Below are 20,527 nucleotides of genomic sequence, written 5' to 3' on the forward strand. Positions count from 1 at the left end.
TTTTCCAATGCATTCATGTTGTAAGTTATGTTGTTAACATTGTTTTTAAAATATGCCATTGATGTCCTCTTTCGGCTCATATCTCTAATTATGTGCATGCTATTGTAATATGAAGATACATATTTTAAAAAGATCTTCAACTCCCAGAATTAGATTTAAGAGAAGTTGGCCCGAATGACTCAAATACTTTTGCTTGATTTATTTAATTTTCTTGTGACTGGAATTAGGTTACACAAACATGAAAGTTGATGAAAGTAGATGTGATTATTGATGATCTAATCTTTTTCTTGGCAGCCCGAACATCTTCTGGTTTAGATCACTTTTAAGTTGCAAAGCATCCTTAGCATTTGGTTCCGACTACCCGGTAAGCTTCTAACGTTTTTTTAACTTTATAAAATCTTTTTCTTGGCAGCCCGAACATCTTCTGGTTTGGTTATCCTTAGCATTTGGGCTGAATTCGTTAACAAATATATTTTCTGTTCCCAATCTCAAAGGTAAAATTTGTAAACGAGACAACTTTATATGAATTTTTGTGTGGATTTTATTACAACACGTGTTGTTGCGTCGACTATCCTGCAGTTATGGTAGTCATTAAAATGCTCTTTTGTTGAATTTTAGACATATGTTTGAGGAATCATGTTGACATGTAGTCTGGATCTCTGTTCATAGTTGTGTTGACTATCCTGCAGTTATGGTAGTCATTGATAAGCTAACTATTTTGTTGGTTCTGCTTACACATGTTTTAGGAACCGTGTTCACATTGTTTTGTTTTGTTAATTTCTCGTTCACTTCGTTTACTTGTAAAGTTTTATTCGTAGCATAGGTGTTTGTGGAATGGAGGAGGTAAGTCTATGTTTAGGTCTATTAATGACCTTGGAAGTGGGGAGCGGGACGGTGGGAGTGCTAAGTTCATGTTTAAGCTCAACTTTGACTTTAGAAGGGGTGAGGGAGTGGAAAATTGGGGGGGGGGGGGGAGATACATTTATGTTTAATAATGACCTTGGAAGGAGGGAGTGAGTTGCTAAGGTTAGAAATGACTTGGGGGGCGGGGGGTTGGGACTAGGGGTACGTTTATGCTTAAGTTGTTCTTTGATGCAAACTGAAACATTGTTGGGTCTGTAAAGAATGAATCAAAACAAATTATTGCATTGCTTATATATTATGCTTATGCTTATGAAGTTGGTGTTTTTATTTCTCTTTTGCTTCCCTTATGAATCTTTTACTAAGAAACTTGGTTGTATGACTTGGGTGGGAGGGGAATGATACATTTATTTTTGATAATGACCTTGGAAGGAGTGAGTGAGTTGCTAAGGTTAGAAATTACTTGGGGGGCGGGGGGTTGGGACTTGGGGTACGTTTATGCTTAAGTTGTTCTTTGATGCAAACTGAAACATTGTTGGGTCTGTAAAGAATGAATTGAGGAGGCATTATTGCATTGCTTATATATTATGCTTATGCTTATGAAGTTGGTGTTTTTTTTTCTCTTTTGCTTCCCTTATGAATCTTTTACTAAGAAACTTGGTTGTATGACTTGGGTGGGAGGGGAGTGATACATTTATTTTTGATAATGACCTTGGAAGGAGTGAGTGAGATGCTAAGTTAATGTTTAAGTTTATAAATGACTTTGAAGGGGGGCTAAGGATACGTGTATGCTTAAGTTTTAAATTTAAATCAGAATATTGTTAGGTCTTTAAAGATTGAATTGAAACATATTTATTTGATTCTGTGTTTATGCTTATGCTTATGCTTATGTAGTCGGTGTTTTTCTTATATCTTTTGTGTTTTTTATGGGTCTTTTATAAAGAACCTTGGTTGTATGAACTTTGGACGTTTATGTTAAAAAGTTCCTATTTGGAATGTACTTAATGTTTATGCTTATGCTTATGCTTATACTTATGCATTTTCCGTAATGAAAGTTGACTAAGGTTCATTTTCTTCAACTTTGTAGGTAATTGAAGAATAGATGGATCATGGTATCGATCAAGTTCATTCCTACATTAGTTTGATTAGATTAGGTCGTACATATATTACAGTTAATTTATCTTTTGGATTATTGGAAAACCTTTACCGACAATGTAATTTACATTTTTTATTATCAATATAAATATCTTTCCAAACAAATGTGCATAATGTTAAATTGTAGTAATTAATTTTTTTAAAAGAAGAAATATATGACAGGAAATACGTGCTGCGAAAAAGAATAATAACGACACCAAACATGTGTCGACATATAAGCCTTTAGTAAACAGCAACAGTGTCGTCAAAGCACATTTCTTGGCAAGAACTATGTGTAACGAAACATTTACAATGACAATATATTAGTGTCGTTATAAAGGTATTAATGATAATATATTCGGGTCAAGGTATAGATAACGGTGACACATTTGAAGTGTCAATATAAGGGTATTAATGACAATATATTCGTGTCGAGGTATAGATAACGATGACACATTTAAAGCGTCAATAAAATGGTATTAATGACAATATATTCGTGTCGAGGTATAGATAATGGTGACACAATTAAAGCGTCAATGTAAGAGTATTAATGACAGTATATTAGTGTCGAGATATAGATAACGGTGACACTTGATTTACGTCAATGTAAGTGTATTAATGACAATATATTTGTGTCAATGTATAGATAACGATGACACAATTACAGCGTCAATGTAAGAGTATTAATGACAGTATATTAGTGTCGAGGTATAGATAACGGCGACACCTGATTTGCGTCAATGTAAGTGTATTAATGACAATATATTTTTGTCAAGGTATAGATAACGGTGACTTATAATTTGCGTCAATGTAAGAGTATTAATGACACTATATTGGTGTCGTTTTATAGATGACAGCGACATATTTATTGCGTCAAGGTGAAGGTATTAATGACACAATTTTAGTGTCATCGAATCATATTTAACGACACATTTTCCAAAGTGTCGTTAAAGAGCTTTTCTTGACAGTGGCTTCAATGACGCGAAAAGTGTGTCGTTGAAACTCTTTATGACACATATTTTGCGTCGTTGAAACCCAAAGTTGTAGTAGTGGTTGTTCATTAGAAGAGCACTGATATTTAAGGGCTAGAAGTAATCCAGGGGTAAAACAATAATTTGACCTAACTGGTATTACGAACACCAGTGAAGAACTACTTACTAGTATTGATCTACAGTGAGAAGAGTTTAGTTGTGAGTCTTTAGTGGAGTGTACACACAGTTAACGAATATTGATTAATGTGGCTAATGAGTTTAGCCAATTAATCTCATATCGTTGTAGCTTCAGATTTGTAGGTCCATTAGGTCCCTTTCCTACCTCGTAAAGGGTAATGAGATTTAATTGTATTGGTTGTAATTTGAAATGTTCAAATTTACTTTGGGAATTAATATAATGTATGGTGATACATTATAATATAAAGTTTATATTTTAATTAAACTTTATTTTATAAATTTAATTTTGGATATGATTCAAAATTAATTTACGAGAGAATAAAATATTTGAATAAATTTAAATATTAATTTAATGTGAATTAGATTCATATTAAAACTATAGGTTAAAATTTAATGTGTATATGATACATAGTAAAACTATAGGTTATCAGATAAATTTGTATTTGAATATGATTCAAATTTGGATTGAATTTAAATATATGATATTTAATTTAGCAATTAATTAATTGGAGAATTAATTAATAGTTTAGTTTAATTTGATTTAATTAAATTTAAATTAAAACTATAAGATGTGTGAGAGATATTCATTTAAATATGATTTAAATGAAATATTAATTAAATATGATTTAAATGAAATATTAATCAAATATGATTTAATTAATTATTAACTTAATTAATTATCTTAATATTAATATTAATTTAATATTAATTTATTAAATTAATAGGGAACGTGGGTGGTTTTCCCAAGTTCCCATTTTTTCTCTCAACTTCCCACTTCTTTTGTTTGAAGAAGAGAGAAATTTCTGTGTAGCAAAACTACATAAGAGTTTTGTGATTTTGCAGACGCTCCAATTCTCTCTAAAAGAACATTTTTCTTTGTTAAAATTCCCTCCCAATTCCCACAAACCAAATCTCAACCCAGAGAATAGGAATATTTCCAAGTGGTGGTACCCCAATTTGGAGTTTTGTAGATATAGAGGCGTTCATGTGAGTAAGTTTCTTCTATTTTCTCTGTATTTTTTTTCAATTCAGCATGCTTAGCCATAGCCATAGAAATTAGTTTTGTATTTTCTTTTGCCAATGTATTAAGATTTTTAGGTTCTCAATTTAATTGGATAATGGTTTGTTAAATCTTTCGCTGTGTAAGGGCTCTTATCCCTTCAATTTGTACTAGGGTCAGGTTAACTTTAATTGGGAATTTAAAATTTTGTATTGGTTAGATGAGATCTCTGCATTATGAATGTGGTTATTGCAATTGAATGTTTTAATTTAGCCATAGATTTACAGCTTTTTGATATGATCAATTGTAAAGGCCCTTGCGTTTTTGGGCATTTTATGTTGTAAATTTGTATTTTAGAGTCCAATTTTTGGATTCGGGGTGTTTTTCTAAGAATTTCAATACCAAATTTGCCCAAAATCGAAGTACCGAAAGCCCTTCAACAATCTGTTTTTCAACACTGCACGAAAATCGAAACGTAAAAAAATCGCAGCACGACTGGAGGTTGAAGAAGGGCTGACGTCATCATGACGTCAACATGACATCAGCAGACACCAAATTAGCGACTGGCAGCTCAAATGCGGCTTGGCTTCAAATGGTTGGCGTGTGATTCAGCTTGGCTCGAGGTCGTCGGCTCTAGTTCGTGCGGTTCAGCATCTAGCGGCAGTTTAGCTCCGGTTCAGCATCTGGCGCACGGTTTGGCATCGGTTCAACTTGGTTTGGGTCGGTTCAAGCAATTTTTGGCCAGTTTGGAGCGATTTTTAACTGGTTTAGGGTTTTTTGGTTCGATTTGAAGCTTTTTGGACCAATTTTGAAGCTTTCGAAGCACTTTTAGGATATTATTAAAGCTTTATTATTGTAATTTTTGCTTGATTATATCCTAGAGGTCAATTTTACAGGTTCAATTGTTATTTAAATGTTTTATGAATTTCATTTAGATAAATCCCACCTTAGGTTAAGTATGTTCATGCATTTTTATATATTATAAATGTTATAATATATGGTATTAATGCTTGATTGTGAATTTCATGAGTAATTTAAAAAATTGGATAAGCATAATGCATGATACTACTTAGTTAAATATAATTTGTTATATTTAAATTAATGACTTGTGTATGCTTGATTGATTTTCATGTTTTTTTTAATATATTTATAATACACAATCATTTACATATAATTTTGTGTATGTTATTCCAATCTGAATGATTTTTTTTTCAAGATTCTTTATACACGATTTTTTATTTTTTTTACATGATAGTTTACATTTTGCTACTCCAATCTAAATGATTTTTTTCAAGATTCTTATCTTTTAGATTTTTCTATTTCTTTTTACACGGTCATTTAGATTTGGTTAACCAAGGGTAAACAACATAAAAAAAGAAAAGACGATGGAAAAAAATTGCAGTGAAAAAAAAAGAAGAGGAAAAGTAGAAAAACAATTGAAAGAAATAGAAAAAAGAAGAGGAAAATAAGGAAGATAGATTAGACAATGTAAATAAAGAATTGAAAAATAAGAAATATGATGGAAAAAAAATTAGAGAAAAAAAAGTAGAGGAAAGAAGAAAGAGGATGAAAGAAATGGCAGATGATTTCATCGTGAGGAAGAAAAGAAAGATGGAAAGGCAAACCTGAAATATTTAAAAGATGGCTAACTGTATAAGTTTTGTTACACGAAACGTAAATAGTTTGATATTTTGTTACATTTACGAAAATTTTCCTAAAAGTCTATCAATATAAACGTACAATATAATTGTAGTTTTAATTTTTCAATATTTGTATGCTTTCATGTGTTTGAAACCTGAATTAGAATCTTATTAATATATATATATATATATACACACGTTATCTTGTTTAAAATTAATAAAATATTTATTTACTAATTTAAATTTAATTTTCTAAACTTATTGTTATAAGGCATAAATATTCATGAATGTCAACTTTAATCAATCTATTTTAAAGGTTGATTAGTGGTATCCTTTTCTTATACAAAGCAGAAGATCTAGTTCAGATTAACATAAACTTCTTCTATAATTTTTTTTTAAAATACGTTTTAAAAACTATGCAAAGTATTGTCAAATAGTTAATTTCTTTTAAATAAATTATTTTAAAATAAATCACTTGAAAATATTTTTTAAAAAATACGGTTAAAACCAAAGACTCTGACTTCCAAAGTAGTCGGAGTCGTTCATTTTGGCGGTTGAAAATTGATTTTCTTTCTTTTTAGTCCTCCAAGTGAAAGAAGAGACGTGGCAGATCGTAAGGAACCGAATTCAGTTCATCCTCTGCATCTGCTCACCTCAGAGTTAAGACTCATCAACGTCCACTCAACGAACTTCCAAATTCCCACACAAACTTCTGTGCAGACTCTCACTCTCTCCACTACACAAATTTCCATGGCGGCCTCCTTCACCATACCCCATCTTTCATTTTCACCTCTCTCTTTCTCCAATTACCTTCATCCAACTCTCTCTCTTCCATCCCATTCCAAAATTTCATCCATTTCTTTCGGTGCTAGCTCTCGATGTTTTAACAAATCCCACTCTCCCAAAGAATCAAACAAACCCTTTTTCAGATTCCCCTCTTCCCATCGAAGGTTTCTTCCTATGGATTCTTCACAATCTTCATCTACCTACAGAGACGTTCTTCTGAAATCGGCTGCTTCAGATGGTGGTGTTTCCACTTCTTCCTCTCTCTCTCAAACTGTAAGCAAAGTAGAAAATGGAATTGGGGTTTTTGAATTATGGTTCTCTTTTTGTTTTGTTTTCTGATTTTTTTTTTTTTTTTTTTAATGTTGTGTAGGTATTTGGGGTAATTCATTTGATTGTTTCTCTTGGAATTATTGTTGCGACTGATAAGCTTTTGAAAGGGGCTTTTGTGGCTGCTGCGATTAAGTTTCCTAGTGCATTGTTTGGGATGTTTTGTATCTTTTCTGTTTTGTTGGTTCTTGATTCTACTATTCCTGCTGCTGCTACTGGTGTTATGAACTTCTTTGAACCGGCTCTCTTGTTTATTCAGAGGTGGCTTCCTTTGTTTTATGTTCCATCATTGGTTATTTTACCCTTGTCTGTGAAGGATATCCCTGCGGCTTCTGGGATCAAAATTTGCTTCATTATAGGTACATAATTTTGTCATGATATATTGCATCTTTACTAAGTGTGAATCAGATTTTGATTAAGCAAATCTTAAACATGCCTTACATATCCTTTGCTGGTGGTTTAATTTGGTTGCTTCTATATACTTGGCCTAGGTTCGATTGGTAATCATTGAGTTTTTGTCAATGGTTTTTGAAATTTCCTAAAGACTTTGTCTTTGTTAAGGGAATCGTTTGAATTTTTAGCCAAATTCTAAAAACAATTACTATTCTTTTAGTTTTCAAAATTTGGCATGGGTTTTGGAAACCTTGTTAGATCGTAGACTAAAGAAACTCATAGATAACAAAACAGCGAAACTCACTAGTGAAAGCAGTTTTTTATAAGCTTAATTTTCTAAAACTGAAAACCAAAAAACCACGTTGTCACTCCTAATATGTATAGCGACTTTCGGTTTCTCTCACTATATGGATTTTTGAGTTTCAGTTGAATGGCTTACCCTCTTCTATTCCTTGGTCCTTTGCAGTTGTAGGTTGGCTAGCTACTCTGTGTGTTGCAGGATACATGGCTATAGCTGTTAGAAATATTGTAAAAACAGAAATGACTGATGCTGAGCCTATGAAAAAACCACCTCCCTTTTCTTCAGTTGAAATGTGGAGTTGGACTGGAATTTTTCTGGTGTCATTTGTTGCAGCTTTGTTTTATCCAACAGCACTAGGGACAAGTGCGCGAACATTCCTTCCGTTCCTCCTTGCATCAACTGTTTTAGGCTATATTGTTGGTGCTAAGTAAAGCTCTATTATACTTAACTTTATATAGCTAAAGAGGATAAAATGGCCTCTTCACTCTTTTGGGAAATTCAGTTGATTAAAACTATTCTTAAAATATGGATTCTACTTTTTATATTTTGTATCTTATAGATTTTTGGTATATGATTGCCAGTTTACCAGGCAGCGTGAAGACAGTTTTCCACCCAATCATCTGTTGTGCAGTCTCTGCCGATCTCGCTGCTCTGGCTTTTGGATACCTTTCTCGCTCTGGGCTTGATCCAATTCTAGGTATAATCTACAGTCAAGATATTTGTTTCACGTTTTGATCTTTCTTTAGTTATGAGGAAAACCAAAAAGATGTTAAGATGTCAAAACGTGTATTGTTGCAAGATACTACTATTAAAAGCAATAAACACGAAACCAAGGCTTATGGAAACCCGAGAACCGGGAGAAAAACCACTATGTTTTTAGTTTTATTATTTTTATGATGAATAATACAATAGGTACAAATAAGAGAGAATAAATAGAATACAATAAGGAGTAGAAAATGAAAAGATTTAGAAAATAGCTCTATATTCTTTTCAAAAATACTCTAAGTGCCAAGTCCACTAATCCTAACAACTACATTAGTAGGGAGACGCATGAATAAGAAAAAAGTTATACTGCATTTAATAGTGTCTCCCTAGTGTAATTAGTGCATGGATAAGAGAAAAGTTATAGTTTTTATATCAAACTATATTTAGATTAACGGTGCTATGTTTTGTGTCTTAGATGGTTTACTTGCTCGTACACCAATTTTTTTTTATCAGTCACATCTTACTATTTTACAAGTATGTCTTCCTAGTCTGTTTGTATGACTGGTGGTCTTTACATAATTTCAGCTTCATATTTGACAAAAACATCATCTAACCCTGGAGCTGGTGATATTCTAATGGGATTTTTGGGATCTGTTATCCTCTCCTTTGCTTTCTCAATGTTCAAACAAAGAAAGGTATTTTTTTTTTCTTATTGATCGCATTCAATGAGCTGAACTTCCTTTTTATGCTCAACATGATCTGAATCTTAGAAAACTTAAAACTCTTCAATCAAATCGAGTAGTGCACTTTTCTTTAGGCTGCTAATGTCAATGCTATTGTGGCTTCAGGAACACACAACTAGAATGATGTACATGGACCACGCGAATGAGTTTTTATCCACAACAATTTTCTAAGTCCCAAAAGTTCCCTTTCTCATTTGAACTTTTATTAAGATTTAAGAACACTGAAAGGCGAAAGCGCTAATAAAATTAGAGATGAGGAACCATCAGATTACTTTTGGTGAAGGAAGTATTCTGTTAGAAATATAACCTTGTGCAATACTCTCTGTCCATAGCAATCCCATTTTCCAACAAGCAATGTCAACCGAAATAGGAACAACAAACACTCAAAATTTTCTTCTTTTTACTGCTATTGGACGTTTTCCTATACTTAAAATTGTGTCTTGTATTTTGCAGCTCGTTAAAAGGCATGCGGCTGAGATTTTTACCTCTGTCATTATCTCAACTATATTTTCATTGTACTCAACTGCTCTTATTGGACGTTTTATTGGATTAGAACCGAACTTGACTGTTTCAATCCTACCAAGATGTATAACTGTGGCATTGGCACTCAGCATTGTGACATTTTTTGAAGGTACAAGTACAACCGTATAATTACAATACTCTTGTAGTTTTAGGTCTATTTACTCTTTTACATGTGTCGAGACTGTGATTTATACAAAAAATAATAGTAATAAAATATGTAGCTGTTATATGTTTCTACGCTCTTAACTGTTATCTGAAGCTGTTATTTCTGTATGATACTCAACTACTTCAGTTCATAGCATAACTTTCTGACAGTTTCCGTGCTTTCTTGATTGTAGGCACCAATGCATCTGTCACGGCTGCTGTGGTTGTCGTCACTGGTTTGGTTGGGGCAAATTTTGTCCAAGCAACCCTTGATAATCTGAAGTTTCGTGATCCTATCGCCCGGGGAATTGCAACTGCTTCTAGGTAAGTGCTATGCTGCCATTGAATCAATGAAGGCAATTTGATTTTATCAAATCCATGTCATGTATTATACAGCATGCAATTTCATGGAACTGTATCAGTTCAGATTCTCCTCGATCCCATTTCCTTATTTCTTTTTCCGCAATTGGGGAGTTGCAGTGGGATTTTTTATGATTATATAACTTAATTTCCCGACTTTGGCTACTAATTCGTTACAGCCTCCCTTCCAGTAATCTTAGATTTGTCATTAGAAACTTCAAAGTCATTGGTATTCATCATTACGTTAGGCATTGTTGTCAAGAACACAGTAAGTCTATCTGTGAGCTGAGCATGTTAATGTGTTTACCAAGTCGTTTGCATATTTCAGTGCACACGGGCTTGGAACAGCAGCATTATCGGCCAAGGAACCAGAGGCTCTCCCATTTTGCGCCATTGCCTACGCTTTGAATGGAATATTTGGCTCTTTGCTTTGCTCACTTCCATTAGTTAGGCAAAGCTTGATTGCCATTGCTGGTTGATATAAAGCCAAAATCTCTTGCTCTCTATCTCATTTCTAATCAGTTTGGTAAAAGGAAGGAAAATGAGGGAAGCATGAACTTTGTACAGAGAAGTTGTTGATCTTCTAGTTTATTTATTTTATTTTATTTTTATTTTTTCATCTGAAAATTCAAATTCGTTATTTAAAAAGCAATTTATTTTAATTTTTCTTTTCTGCAGTTCATCCTTTTGCCCATGTATTAAAAAAAAATTATTTATTAAGGATAAAATATGAAGCTTGTCCTGTCCATATATTTAGTTTTCGCACTTCAATACAAATATCAGAGTAGGGATTTTATTTATTTATTATTATTAGTTGATGTTCACAGAAGATTTCTTAAAAAATGTAATTCGTGGAATTGAACTTGATGTAGTGTTGTGGATACAATATGAGATTTAATTCTTTCTTTCAAATACAAATTAAGGTTTATGACTTTTTGATATTCGATTCTCGTAAAGTTATGGTTGCAAGTCTATTTGAGTTTCAATCTTCTGTAATTCAAGAAAATTTTGATATTCCAAGTCTTCAATCTTTCGGAAGATAATGATCTCGATGTTGATAAGAACTTGTACGTCTTGAGAGATTTTTGAGCTTCAATTCTTCCTTCAACCAAAGATTCTCAAATAAATGAAAATGTCTTTTATTTATAGAGAATTTCTATGAGTTTAGGTCGACTTTGGCCTATTTGCTCCCTGGGATTGGGTTTGGGACCATCTGTCTGTTGGACTTGGGGTAGGGTTCATTTTCTTGCTAGGCTTGCGCTCGGGCCTTACTTGTTTGGTGGGCTTGAGTCCATGATTTCTTTGGCTCAATTTTTCATGAGGGGCTTAATTAGGTTGGATATGAGAAAACTTGACTATGCAAATTCAATCAAATTTGAATCATAATTTTGCTGCGTGATGATCTGACGCGATTTTATTGGCCAAAATTTCTTGTTCAATGGATAAAGAAGTTTATAAAATATTAATAATAAAAGAAGTTATTTTCAAGAAGAAAAAGAGAAAAGAAAAAGATAAAAAAGCCTTGGGCCTAGCACGTTCCCAGGCCCAACCTGTAAACTTCTGGAAGAAAACATGTTTGACCCAATATATTTTAAAAGAGAGGGAAAGGTGAAACCGTATATATAGTTGTACTTACCACTATACAGTAACAATATGTACATAAAGCTTATATATTAGTTTTAATAAACTATGGAAAGAGTGGTAAAAATAAAAATGAAAAAAAAAAGGATTGGAGATGCGGGGTATCGATCCCCGTACCTCTCGCATGCTAAGCGAGCGCTCTACCATCTGAGCTACATCCCCATTCGTTATGTAATGTATAATTATTACAATAAAAACATAAAACATGTTTTTAAAAAATTATACTTTATTTCAATTATCTACAAAACCAACAAATTAGAAAATAATAACGAAAGGGAAATAAAAACTAAAGAGAGTCGAGAATGGGGTTTTTGAAAGGATAAACGAAATGGAAGAGAACGGAAGAAGAATGTTGAAGAAAGATAGAGACTTTGAAAGGGGAATGTGGGTTTGGATATATATATATATATATATATATATATATATATATATATATATATATATATATATATATATATAGCCTATACCTCAAATTTAGGCAACTTTTCAAGGTAATTTATGAAATAACTGCATTGAAAGAAATCTAGTTTTATGGGTTTCTACTTCTAATGATATTTAAGAAATTAGAAGAAACAGAGAAAGTTTGATGGAGAAGATAACGATGAAAAAGAAACAGAGTATGCGAGGGAGAGGAGATCAGAGGAATTTATAAGTAAAAATATTTATTTATTTCAATTTAACATGTAGGACTATTTTCAAGTTTTATTCAAACGACAGGTAAAATTGAATATTTTAAAGTACATGAATTAAAATAGAACAATCATTGAAGTACAATGACCAAAATGACGATGTTTTAATATGTATTTGAGATGTTGAATTAGTTCAAAGTGTCCATGTTTAATTTGAATACATGGTTGAGTTTTGAATATTCGTTGCATTTTTTGTGACATGCACTTTTATGGACTTTGTTGTCATTGGTATCCGTTTTTGTGTTTGTGACTTTTACTTTTTGTTTTTGTTCTTGTTTTTTTTTAATGTTTGGTTTCTTTGCTTAATATAATTTTTCTACCATCGAGCAATATACTTTCCCAAATTCTTAAAACATTTGAAATATGAACATAAAAAAATTATGCTATATATAACAATTTTAAAAACGGAAAAAACCTATAGTTCCATAATGAAAAATATCAAAAATACCCCAGTCAAAACATGATTAATCGGTTACACACGTAATCTTCTTCTAAATGATCATGATATGCGATCGTGTATCGTGTAGGTAATGATACATGATTGTGTAGATTATATTAAAAAATGACGAGAAAGCTTTAGATATAAACGATCGTTTAAAATACCTTGAATGATCGTTAGATATTTATGCACGATCGTTTATATATACAACATACCATCCCAATCACGCATAATTACAAGAATATCATCCAAATCAATGCAATTTAAAAATCGAACCCTCTTCTTCATAATTTTTCTCTTCTTCACATTGCTTCGCCTTCTTCACATCATTTTCATCTTACATCTTCTTCTTCAAACGTTCATTTCCACATACCTTCTTCAACCAAACTTCTGAAAATCTATCTTCCTCTTATTCTTCCACATTTTGTTGTCCATCAATTCTTCAAAATTTCTTTTCGATATTCCGTTGGTTGCTCAATATTTTGGTTCCACAACCAAATCTATCTCTATCTATCTCCATTTATCTCTGGTACAAAGAGATCTGAATCTATCTTCGTTTTATTTAATTTAATAATCACTCTTATTATATGGAACTTAACCCTTTTTGTTTCTCTATAAATAGATGGTGAGCAAACTACAAACAACCTCAACTAGTAAAGCAATAAAATATAAAGGAAAGACAAAAGAAAAATAAATGAAGAACGAAAAAGAAGTGAAGGTAACAAAATAGAATGAAAAAGCAATGAAATCCAATGTCTATCTATATTGTCTATATTTGCTATCTTTGTCTATCTTTGTATGATTGCTCTATCTTTGTCAATATCAATCCGAATAGTGATCTATATTTGTGCATTTGTTAGCACAAGCTCTTGGTTTATAACATATTGTTTATTATATTTTTTCTGTTGGTCAAACACCATCCAAATGACATAATTATGGAATATGAGTACAAAAATCTTAGAATTATTGTATACTATAGTTTAGTAACATTGAATTTAATCAAATAAAAAATATACCAAACAATTCTTTCTAGAGTTTTGAATAGCCCTTTTGGCCACTTCCTCAATATTAAAATGACAAAAATAGCAACACAATTTTTGAAATACTAAAAAAAGCACAAAAAAGTCAAATGTTCTTGCTTTCAACTTCAATAGACATATAGCAATTTTTGGTTGAAAGAATTCTATTTGGTCATTGGTTTAAAAGGGCACAAATTCTTAGAGTTGAATCTAGAAGAAGAAAAGGAGAATGGTTTGAAAAATGCCCATTTTCCCTGATCACGACAACTTTATAATGAGAAGAGATATATAGAGAACTCTCAAAGCACTGCGCAATGGGGAAGACTTATTGAGAGAAAAATTAGTTAATCTCTATATCTTAGAAGCCTTTTTAATTCTCGAGCAACAACACAACCACCTCAATCTCCAACATCTAAACATATTGGATCATGAAGAGACCTTCAAAGACTATCTATCTAGACATCTTAATTATCTTAAGTTTAATTTTAAACTATGTTGAAAATATTTTAAGTGTTATTTGATTTAATTGTTGAAATTATTAATTTTGCAGGAATTAGAATTAATTAGATATTTTCCAATTAATTATTTAAAATTTGGAACATATGATTGAAATTGTTTGTTTTAAGTGGATTGTATTTGAGAGAATTATGATTAATTATATATTTGATTATATAATTAATTGAATTTGAAGTTAAAATAATTATATTATGAAGGGATATATATTATTTAGGAAAGATAAAGTGATGTGATTGGAGAGAGAGAGAGAGTATTTAAGTTTAAAAAGAAGATTTCGTGTGTTTTAAATGAAGAAAGAGAAGATTTATGTAGTTTTGAAAAGAATAGCTAGGAAAAAGAAAGGAAAATAATAGTAATTATTGTTATGAAATAAAGAACCAAAAACTAAATAAGTACACAAAAGAAGAATAGAGAAGAGAAAGACAATTAAACTCAATTGTGGTGTGTCTTACAAAGGCATCACACTCCTCTATTTATAGGACATACCATTGTATAGGTTACATTATATTCAATGGGATGAATGTTACAATATGGAATTGAATGAAAGAGTTATATGAAATTTTTAACCTATGTAGGTTATGGATATCTATATTTATAATATATCATTATATTTACAATACTCCCCCTAAATATCCATATTATATAAAAATAAATGCCTCGATAAAACCTTACTAGGAAAAAATCCTAGTGAAGGAAAAAGAGTACATTATTTTTATACATTAATAACTGCCTTATTAAAAACCTTGCTAGGAAAACCTAATGAGAAAAATCATAGTCAAGGGAAAAGGAGTGTAGTATTCCTATTCCTTGAGGGCAATATTTCTACTCCCCCTTATGAATACATCACCTGAGTTCTCTGAGTCGTCGTATTCCAATGTTGTGTACCAACTTTTCAAATGTTGATGTGGGTAATGCTTTTGTGAATAAGTCCGCCAAATTGTCTTTTGAAGAAATTTGTTGAACACTGATGTCACCATTTTCTTCAAGGTCATGTGTATAGAAGAGCTTTGGTGAGATATGCTTTGTTTTATCTCCTTTTATATAACCTCCTTTGATTTGTGCTATACATGCGGTATTATCTTCAAATAATATTGTTGGTAAATTTTTACTGAAAGACAAACCACATATTTCTCGAATATGATGAGTCATTGACCTCAACCATACACATTCTCTACTAGCTTCATGAATTGCAAGAATTTCTGCATGATTCGATGAAGTGGCCGTCATGGTTTGCTTTACAGACCGCCAAAATATAGCAATTCCTCCACATGTAAACAAATAACATGTTTGAGATCTTACTTTGTGTGGGTCAGATAAATATTCAGCATCCGCATAACCAACTAGATCAAAGTTTGATTTATTTGAATAAAACAAACCCATATCAATTGTCCCTCAAAGATAACAAAGTACATGCTTAACTCCAGTCCAATATCTTTTTATTGAAGAAGAACTATATCTTGCTAACACTACAAGAAATTTGGCCTTTAATGTCGGTTTAAAACCGACATTAAAGGCCTTTAATGTCACTTGGCGACCGACATCTTTGCGAGCGTTATTAAAAGGCTTTAATGTCGGTTGGGCTTCAATGTCGGTTTATAACCGACATTAAAGACATCTTTAATGTCGGTTATAAACCGACATTAAAGGCCTTCAATGTCGGTTATAAACCGACATCTTTGAAGGTGTTATTGAAGGCCTTTAATGTCGGTTTATCTTTAATGTCGGTGGATAACCGACATTAAAGATGTCTTTAATTTTTTTTTTAACCGACATTAAAGCTGTCTTTAATGTCGTTTTTTCAAATTTATTTTTATTAAATCCTTGCATTATTGTCCATTTTGTATGACACCAAATAGTTAAAAATGAAATCTTTTACTTGTACATATACAAAATGAAATCTTAATAATGTGTACATTTATATACAACTTGGCTCCAAATACAAAGAAATTATGAAGCTTAATTATTATACACTGATCATCCTTTGGAAAAAAAGAAAGAAAGAAAGAAAAAGAATATATTGAGAGAGTAATAACTAAAATTGCAACTAATAGCAAACTAGAACGCTTCACAAATGACCATCTTCAAGATCTTGTCACAAAGATAAGGGTCTGGCTAATTGTACTCACTTGCAACCATTTCTTCTATTGCAGTCATTTGTTTAGTGATATCTCCCTGTAAGAGACATCAAGATGGTTGAATTGATAAGTAACAATTTTATGACCTAGTTATAATTGCAAGTCTCGCAACCGAAACCTACGTAACTAAGTATCCATATCACAAACAAAACAAAAATGTAAAAAACAGAAACCAACTTATTTAAGAGAAAAAAAGGTCGTTCAAAGCAAGCAAACCACATATAAAAAATATGGCAACAAACTAGAAACAACAATGAACTTTGTGAATAAATAATAAATATGGTATCCTGTTGATTGTTACATGAAAAATATTTCCTACGCCTACCTTTTAGATATACATACATCATATCCTCTGAGAATTGTGATGAAGAGCCACTCAACTCTCCGGCAGATATGATTGAAGAAACAGAAAGCTAAGACAAAAAATGAAAATTACCTCATATGCACATTGAAGCTTCTTAAATGACTCACTCGCCAATGGGCTTCCCATATTTTTATCAGGATGCACAAGCACAGCCTAAAAGAAAAGACAAACATTAGTACAATTTTTCCTCAAGAGATTCTAGGAGTGACTAAATACTAGAATGTTGGCATCAAAAGCAAATGGAAAGGAATTTCATTAGCCTCTGACATCATTTTACTTTAAGTGGAGTACAGATTCATTAAGAAAATTTACTCTTATGGGAAACGGATATTAAAGTGGGCATAAGGGTGAATAGTCGTGTGTAGAAGTATAAAAAGTTCATATAGATCTTCATTGCAACCACCACAAGCAGTGTGCAGTAAATTTGGAAAATATTAGAAACATCTATCTTCTCTACTTGTCATTTCTAAATTTAAAATAATTATATTAGAGATAATATGCCCATAAACATCTTCCCTCCCAGTATTATGGACATTTTATTCGTACATGTAACTTCATACAAAAGGAGAAATTAGTTGATACTCTTTGTAACACCTTCGTGACAATTCACAGATGGGATATCAATCTTGGAAGATGCACAGACGACATTTGTATGCAAAATAGCACTTGTTCAGTCAACATAACATCTAATATGGTGAAAATTTTGCCATACTTCCCCTTCCCCCACTATCTCCAATAGACTTATTTATGAAATACATGTGGAAGATGCTTTTATTTTTTCCTTTTTACCCCGCTGATTACAGAAAAAGTTATGGCATTGTGGAAAGCCATACCACAGATTGGAACATTGAACCTTCAATCACAAAAAAATAGAAGTAAACTATGGTTATCGGCTACTATGAAGACACACAAACCACAACCATGGAAAAGATCTAGTAGTCAACTCTGTACCACAGTTTTAATTATTAATATGTGTCTGTGTAGGAAATCGAGAACGAGAAGTGTGAAAAGAAACATGTATCATAGGGAGGGAAAAGAAATGGAGTCTCAACCCTATCAACAAGAACAGACCCTAATCTAAATGAATTTATGAGACTAAACTGGTAATTACAAAGAGCCCAATTTATGGAAAGAAGTTTGTACCTCCAACTATAAACAACGTCCCTGTAATCCAAAAGTTAGCATACATCCACAAGACTAGAATAGCAAAGAGCCCCACAATAAAAAGTCCAGGAGTGTAACCGAGATATTGAACAGCAACTCCTGCAGCTCCCTGAAACAGTGGACTAAGCTATAAATATAATGAAATGAAATTTCATTTTATTGACGTATTACACTATTAAACTAAAATAGAAGGAACCTTGTAAAGCAACTTAACAAATAATTCTATGAAAGTAACTTGAAAATATATCGACTATTGCCCACTTCCATGACATTGTAAATCTACTGGGATCGTAATTCAAAGAACAGAATTTTTCCATATGGAACAACCAAAATCAACTTATTATTGATGCATTTCCAATGGACCCTCTCTTGTGTGTTTCAGCTTCTCCGGCCGCAGCAATGACTTAAGAAAAACTAATAACAAACAAAACATGGTTTAGATGTAATTAAGATTAAATTACTGTTTCAGAGACTGCATTTAATTAAGGAAGCTTACTCATTGGTCTCTACCGCAGCTTTAATCTCCGAGTCCAACCTTGAAAATCTTTTGGTGCCAAAAGTCCTGGAGAAAAGAAAAAAAAAAGAAAAAAAAAAACAGACTCAATTACAAACAGAGAATAAACTTTGAATGAGTACAGAAAGAATTTTGGAAATTGGAAAGATGTTTATTTGTTTCTTCCCCAGTTACACAAAAAAAACAACTTTAATTCCAAGACATGTTTCATTTCAAACTTCAATTCAAATTATTACCGAGGTAAAGAAATGTTCTGCCTTTGAAGTGGACTTCTTCTTTCACCTTTACCATGGTGCTCTTCCAGATGTGCAAATTGAAGCTTAAATCGATTGACGCCACTAAGCATAAGCAAGAGGAAGTAATGGATTATTCCCTCTCTATAAATGTTTTCTTTTTCTTTTGGAACTAACTGTAAATGATGTTAATATTTAATTATGAAGCAAAGTCTCTACCTTGGATACATGAAGGTAGTTGGATGATCCCCACCACGTAGACAACCCTGACGCATCTGGGGATGATACTCTAAAATCTGTAGACTTCATACATTAAATATATTATATTCTTTCATTAAGTTTAACCAACCATAATTTTGGAAGGGAACCTTCATCTCCAAAACTTGGACATCAAGATTCGAGTTGCTACGTTATATTACCTCTGCATAAATCAACTCTCTAACATCATCTTTTGATAACTTCCTCCTTTCGAACTCAAACTCAAGTTTTGAAATTGGTTGAATAGAAGGTTCAAGTTCTTGTTTCGCCATGCCGTTGAAGTAAGGATCAGCAAGGGCCTGAAATTGAATGAATATATTATAAAGGCATGTTATTAGGTTAATAAAACAAGTTGGTAGATTTGACTCACCTCTGCAGCTGTTAGACGACATTTGGGATCAAATGCTAGGAGACGTTCCAATAAAAAAAGTGCCATTGGGTCAACATTAGGAAAATGGGTCTAACCTTCTCGAAAGTCGGTGATGAAGATGGAGATGGAAGTTGATCTTCGAAAAGGAGGCTTGACTATCTATGTTTGTTCGCTAAGATTTCCAAAATGTTAAACGCTCGAGAGGAGCAAACGATAAATATTTTACAAATGCAACGGCTGGGCACAGTGGTGGCGACGATGAGCACAACGACAGGACACAAACGACGACAGGGATGGAAGAAACTGATGTATGCTGGTGGTGGTGGCGGCAGCTGTCGAAGAAGAGAGGAAAGAAAGTGATGAGATTGAGAAGGGTGAAAGAAATTTGAGAAATGTGTGGGAGGGTTTGAGAAAAGAGTAAAGTAAGAAAGAGAAAGTTGAATTTTACAAAATTAAAAAATAAAAATAAAATAAAAATGGGCTTTAATGTCAGTTCTAAAAAAACAGGGTGTTTAATGTCGGTTTTAAACCGACATTAAAGCTCTATCTTTAATGTCGGTTTAAAACCGACATTAAACATCCGCCTGTTGAAAAACGACATTAAAGCCCATTTTTCATTTTTTCCACCCGACATTAAAGACCAAATTTCTTCTAGTGTAATAGATTTACTGAAAATATTATATCTGGTCTTATGTTATTAGCAAGATACATTAATGCACTTATTGCACTAAGGTACGATACTTCAGAACCAAGTAATTCTTCATTATCTTCTAGAGGTCGAAAGATATCATTTTTTACATCTAGTAATCAAACCACCATTGGAATGTTCAATGGGTGTGCTTTGTCCATATAGAATCTTTTCAAAATCTTTTCTGTATATGTCAATTGATGAATAAAAATTCCATCGGCTAAATGCTCGATTTGTAAGCCAAGGCAAAATTTTGTCTTATCAAGATCTTTCATTTCAAATTCCTTTTTGAGATATTCTATTGCCTTTGAAAGCTCTTCAGGAGTTCCAATTATATTTAAATCATCAACATATACAACTATAATCGCAAATCCTGTGATTTCTTAATAAAAACACATGGACAAATTGAATT

The 20,527-nt window shown here is 32.2% G+C and overlaps 1 protein-coding gene and 1 non-coding gene across 2 annotated transcripts; one reads left to right on the top strand and one right to left on the bottom strand.

Moving 5' to 3' along the window:
- The first annotated feature begins 6,365 nt into the window (after positions 1-6,365).
- LOC103502797 (plastidal glycolate/glycerate translocator 1, chloroplastic) lies at positions 6,366-10,762 on the top strand. Its single transcript, XM_008466887.3, has 8 exons — positions 6,366-6,863; positions 6,961-7,276; positions 7,777-8,038; positions 8,193-8,308; positions 8,902-9,011; positions 9,513-9,690; positions 9,920-10,049; positions 10,414-10,762. The coding sequence occupies exons 1-8, from the start codon at positions 6,555-6,557 to the stop codon at positions 10,562-10,564; spliced, it is 1,572 nt and encodes a 523-aa protein (XP_008465109.1). The 5' UTR covers positions 6,366-6,554; the 3' UTR covers positions 10,565-10,762.
- Positions 10,763-11,815: 1,053 nt separating this feature from the next.
- Positions 11,816-11,888, bottom strand: TRNAA-AGC (transfer RNA alanine (anticodon AGC)). Its single transcript has one exon. It is a non-coding gene; the product is annotated as a tRNA-Ala (tRNA).
- Positions 11,889-20,527: the final 8,639 nt, after the last annotated feature.

Source organism: Cucumis melo, chromosome 4 (assembly GCF_025177605.1).
Source record: "Cucumis melo cultivar AY chromosome 4, USDA_Cmelo_AY_1.0, whole genome shotgun sequence".
Classification (NCBI taxonomy): domain Eukaryota; kingdom Viridiplantae; phylum Streptophyta; class Magnoliopsida; order Cucurbitales; family Cucurbitaceae; genus Cucumis; species Cucumis melo.

Coding starts and splice junctions, on each gene's coding strand:
- LOC103502797 (XM_008466887.3), top strand. CDS start 6,555: ATGGCGGCCTCCTTCACCATACCCCATCTTTCATTTTCACCTCTCTCT. Junction 9,012..9,512: donor CAATGTTCAAACAAAGAAAG/GTATTTTTTTTT, acceptor TGTATTTTGCAG/CTCGTTAAAAGGCATGCGGC. Junction 9,691..9,919: donor CATTGTGACATTTTTTGAAG/GTACAAGTACAA, acceptor TCTTGATTGTAG/GCACCAATGCATCTGTCACG.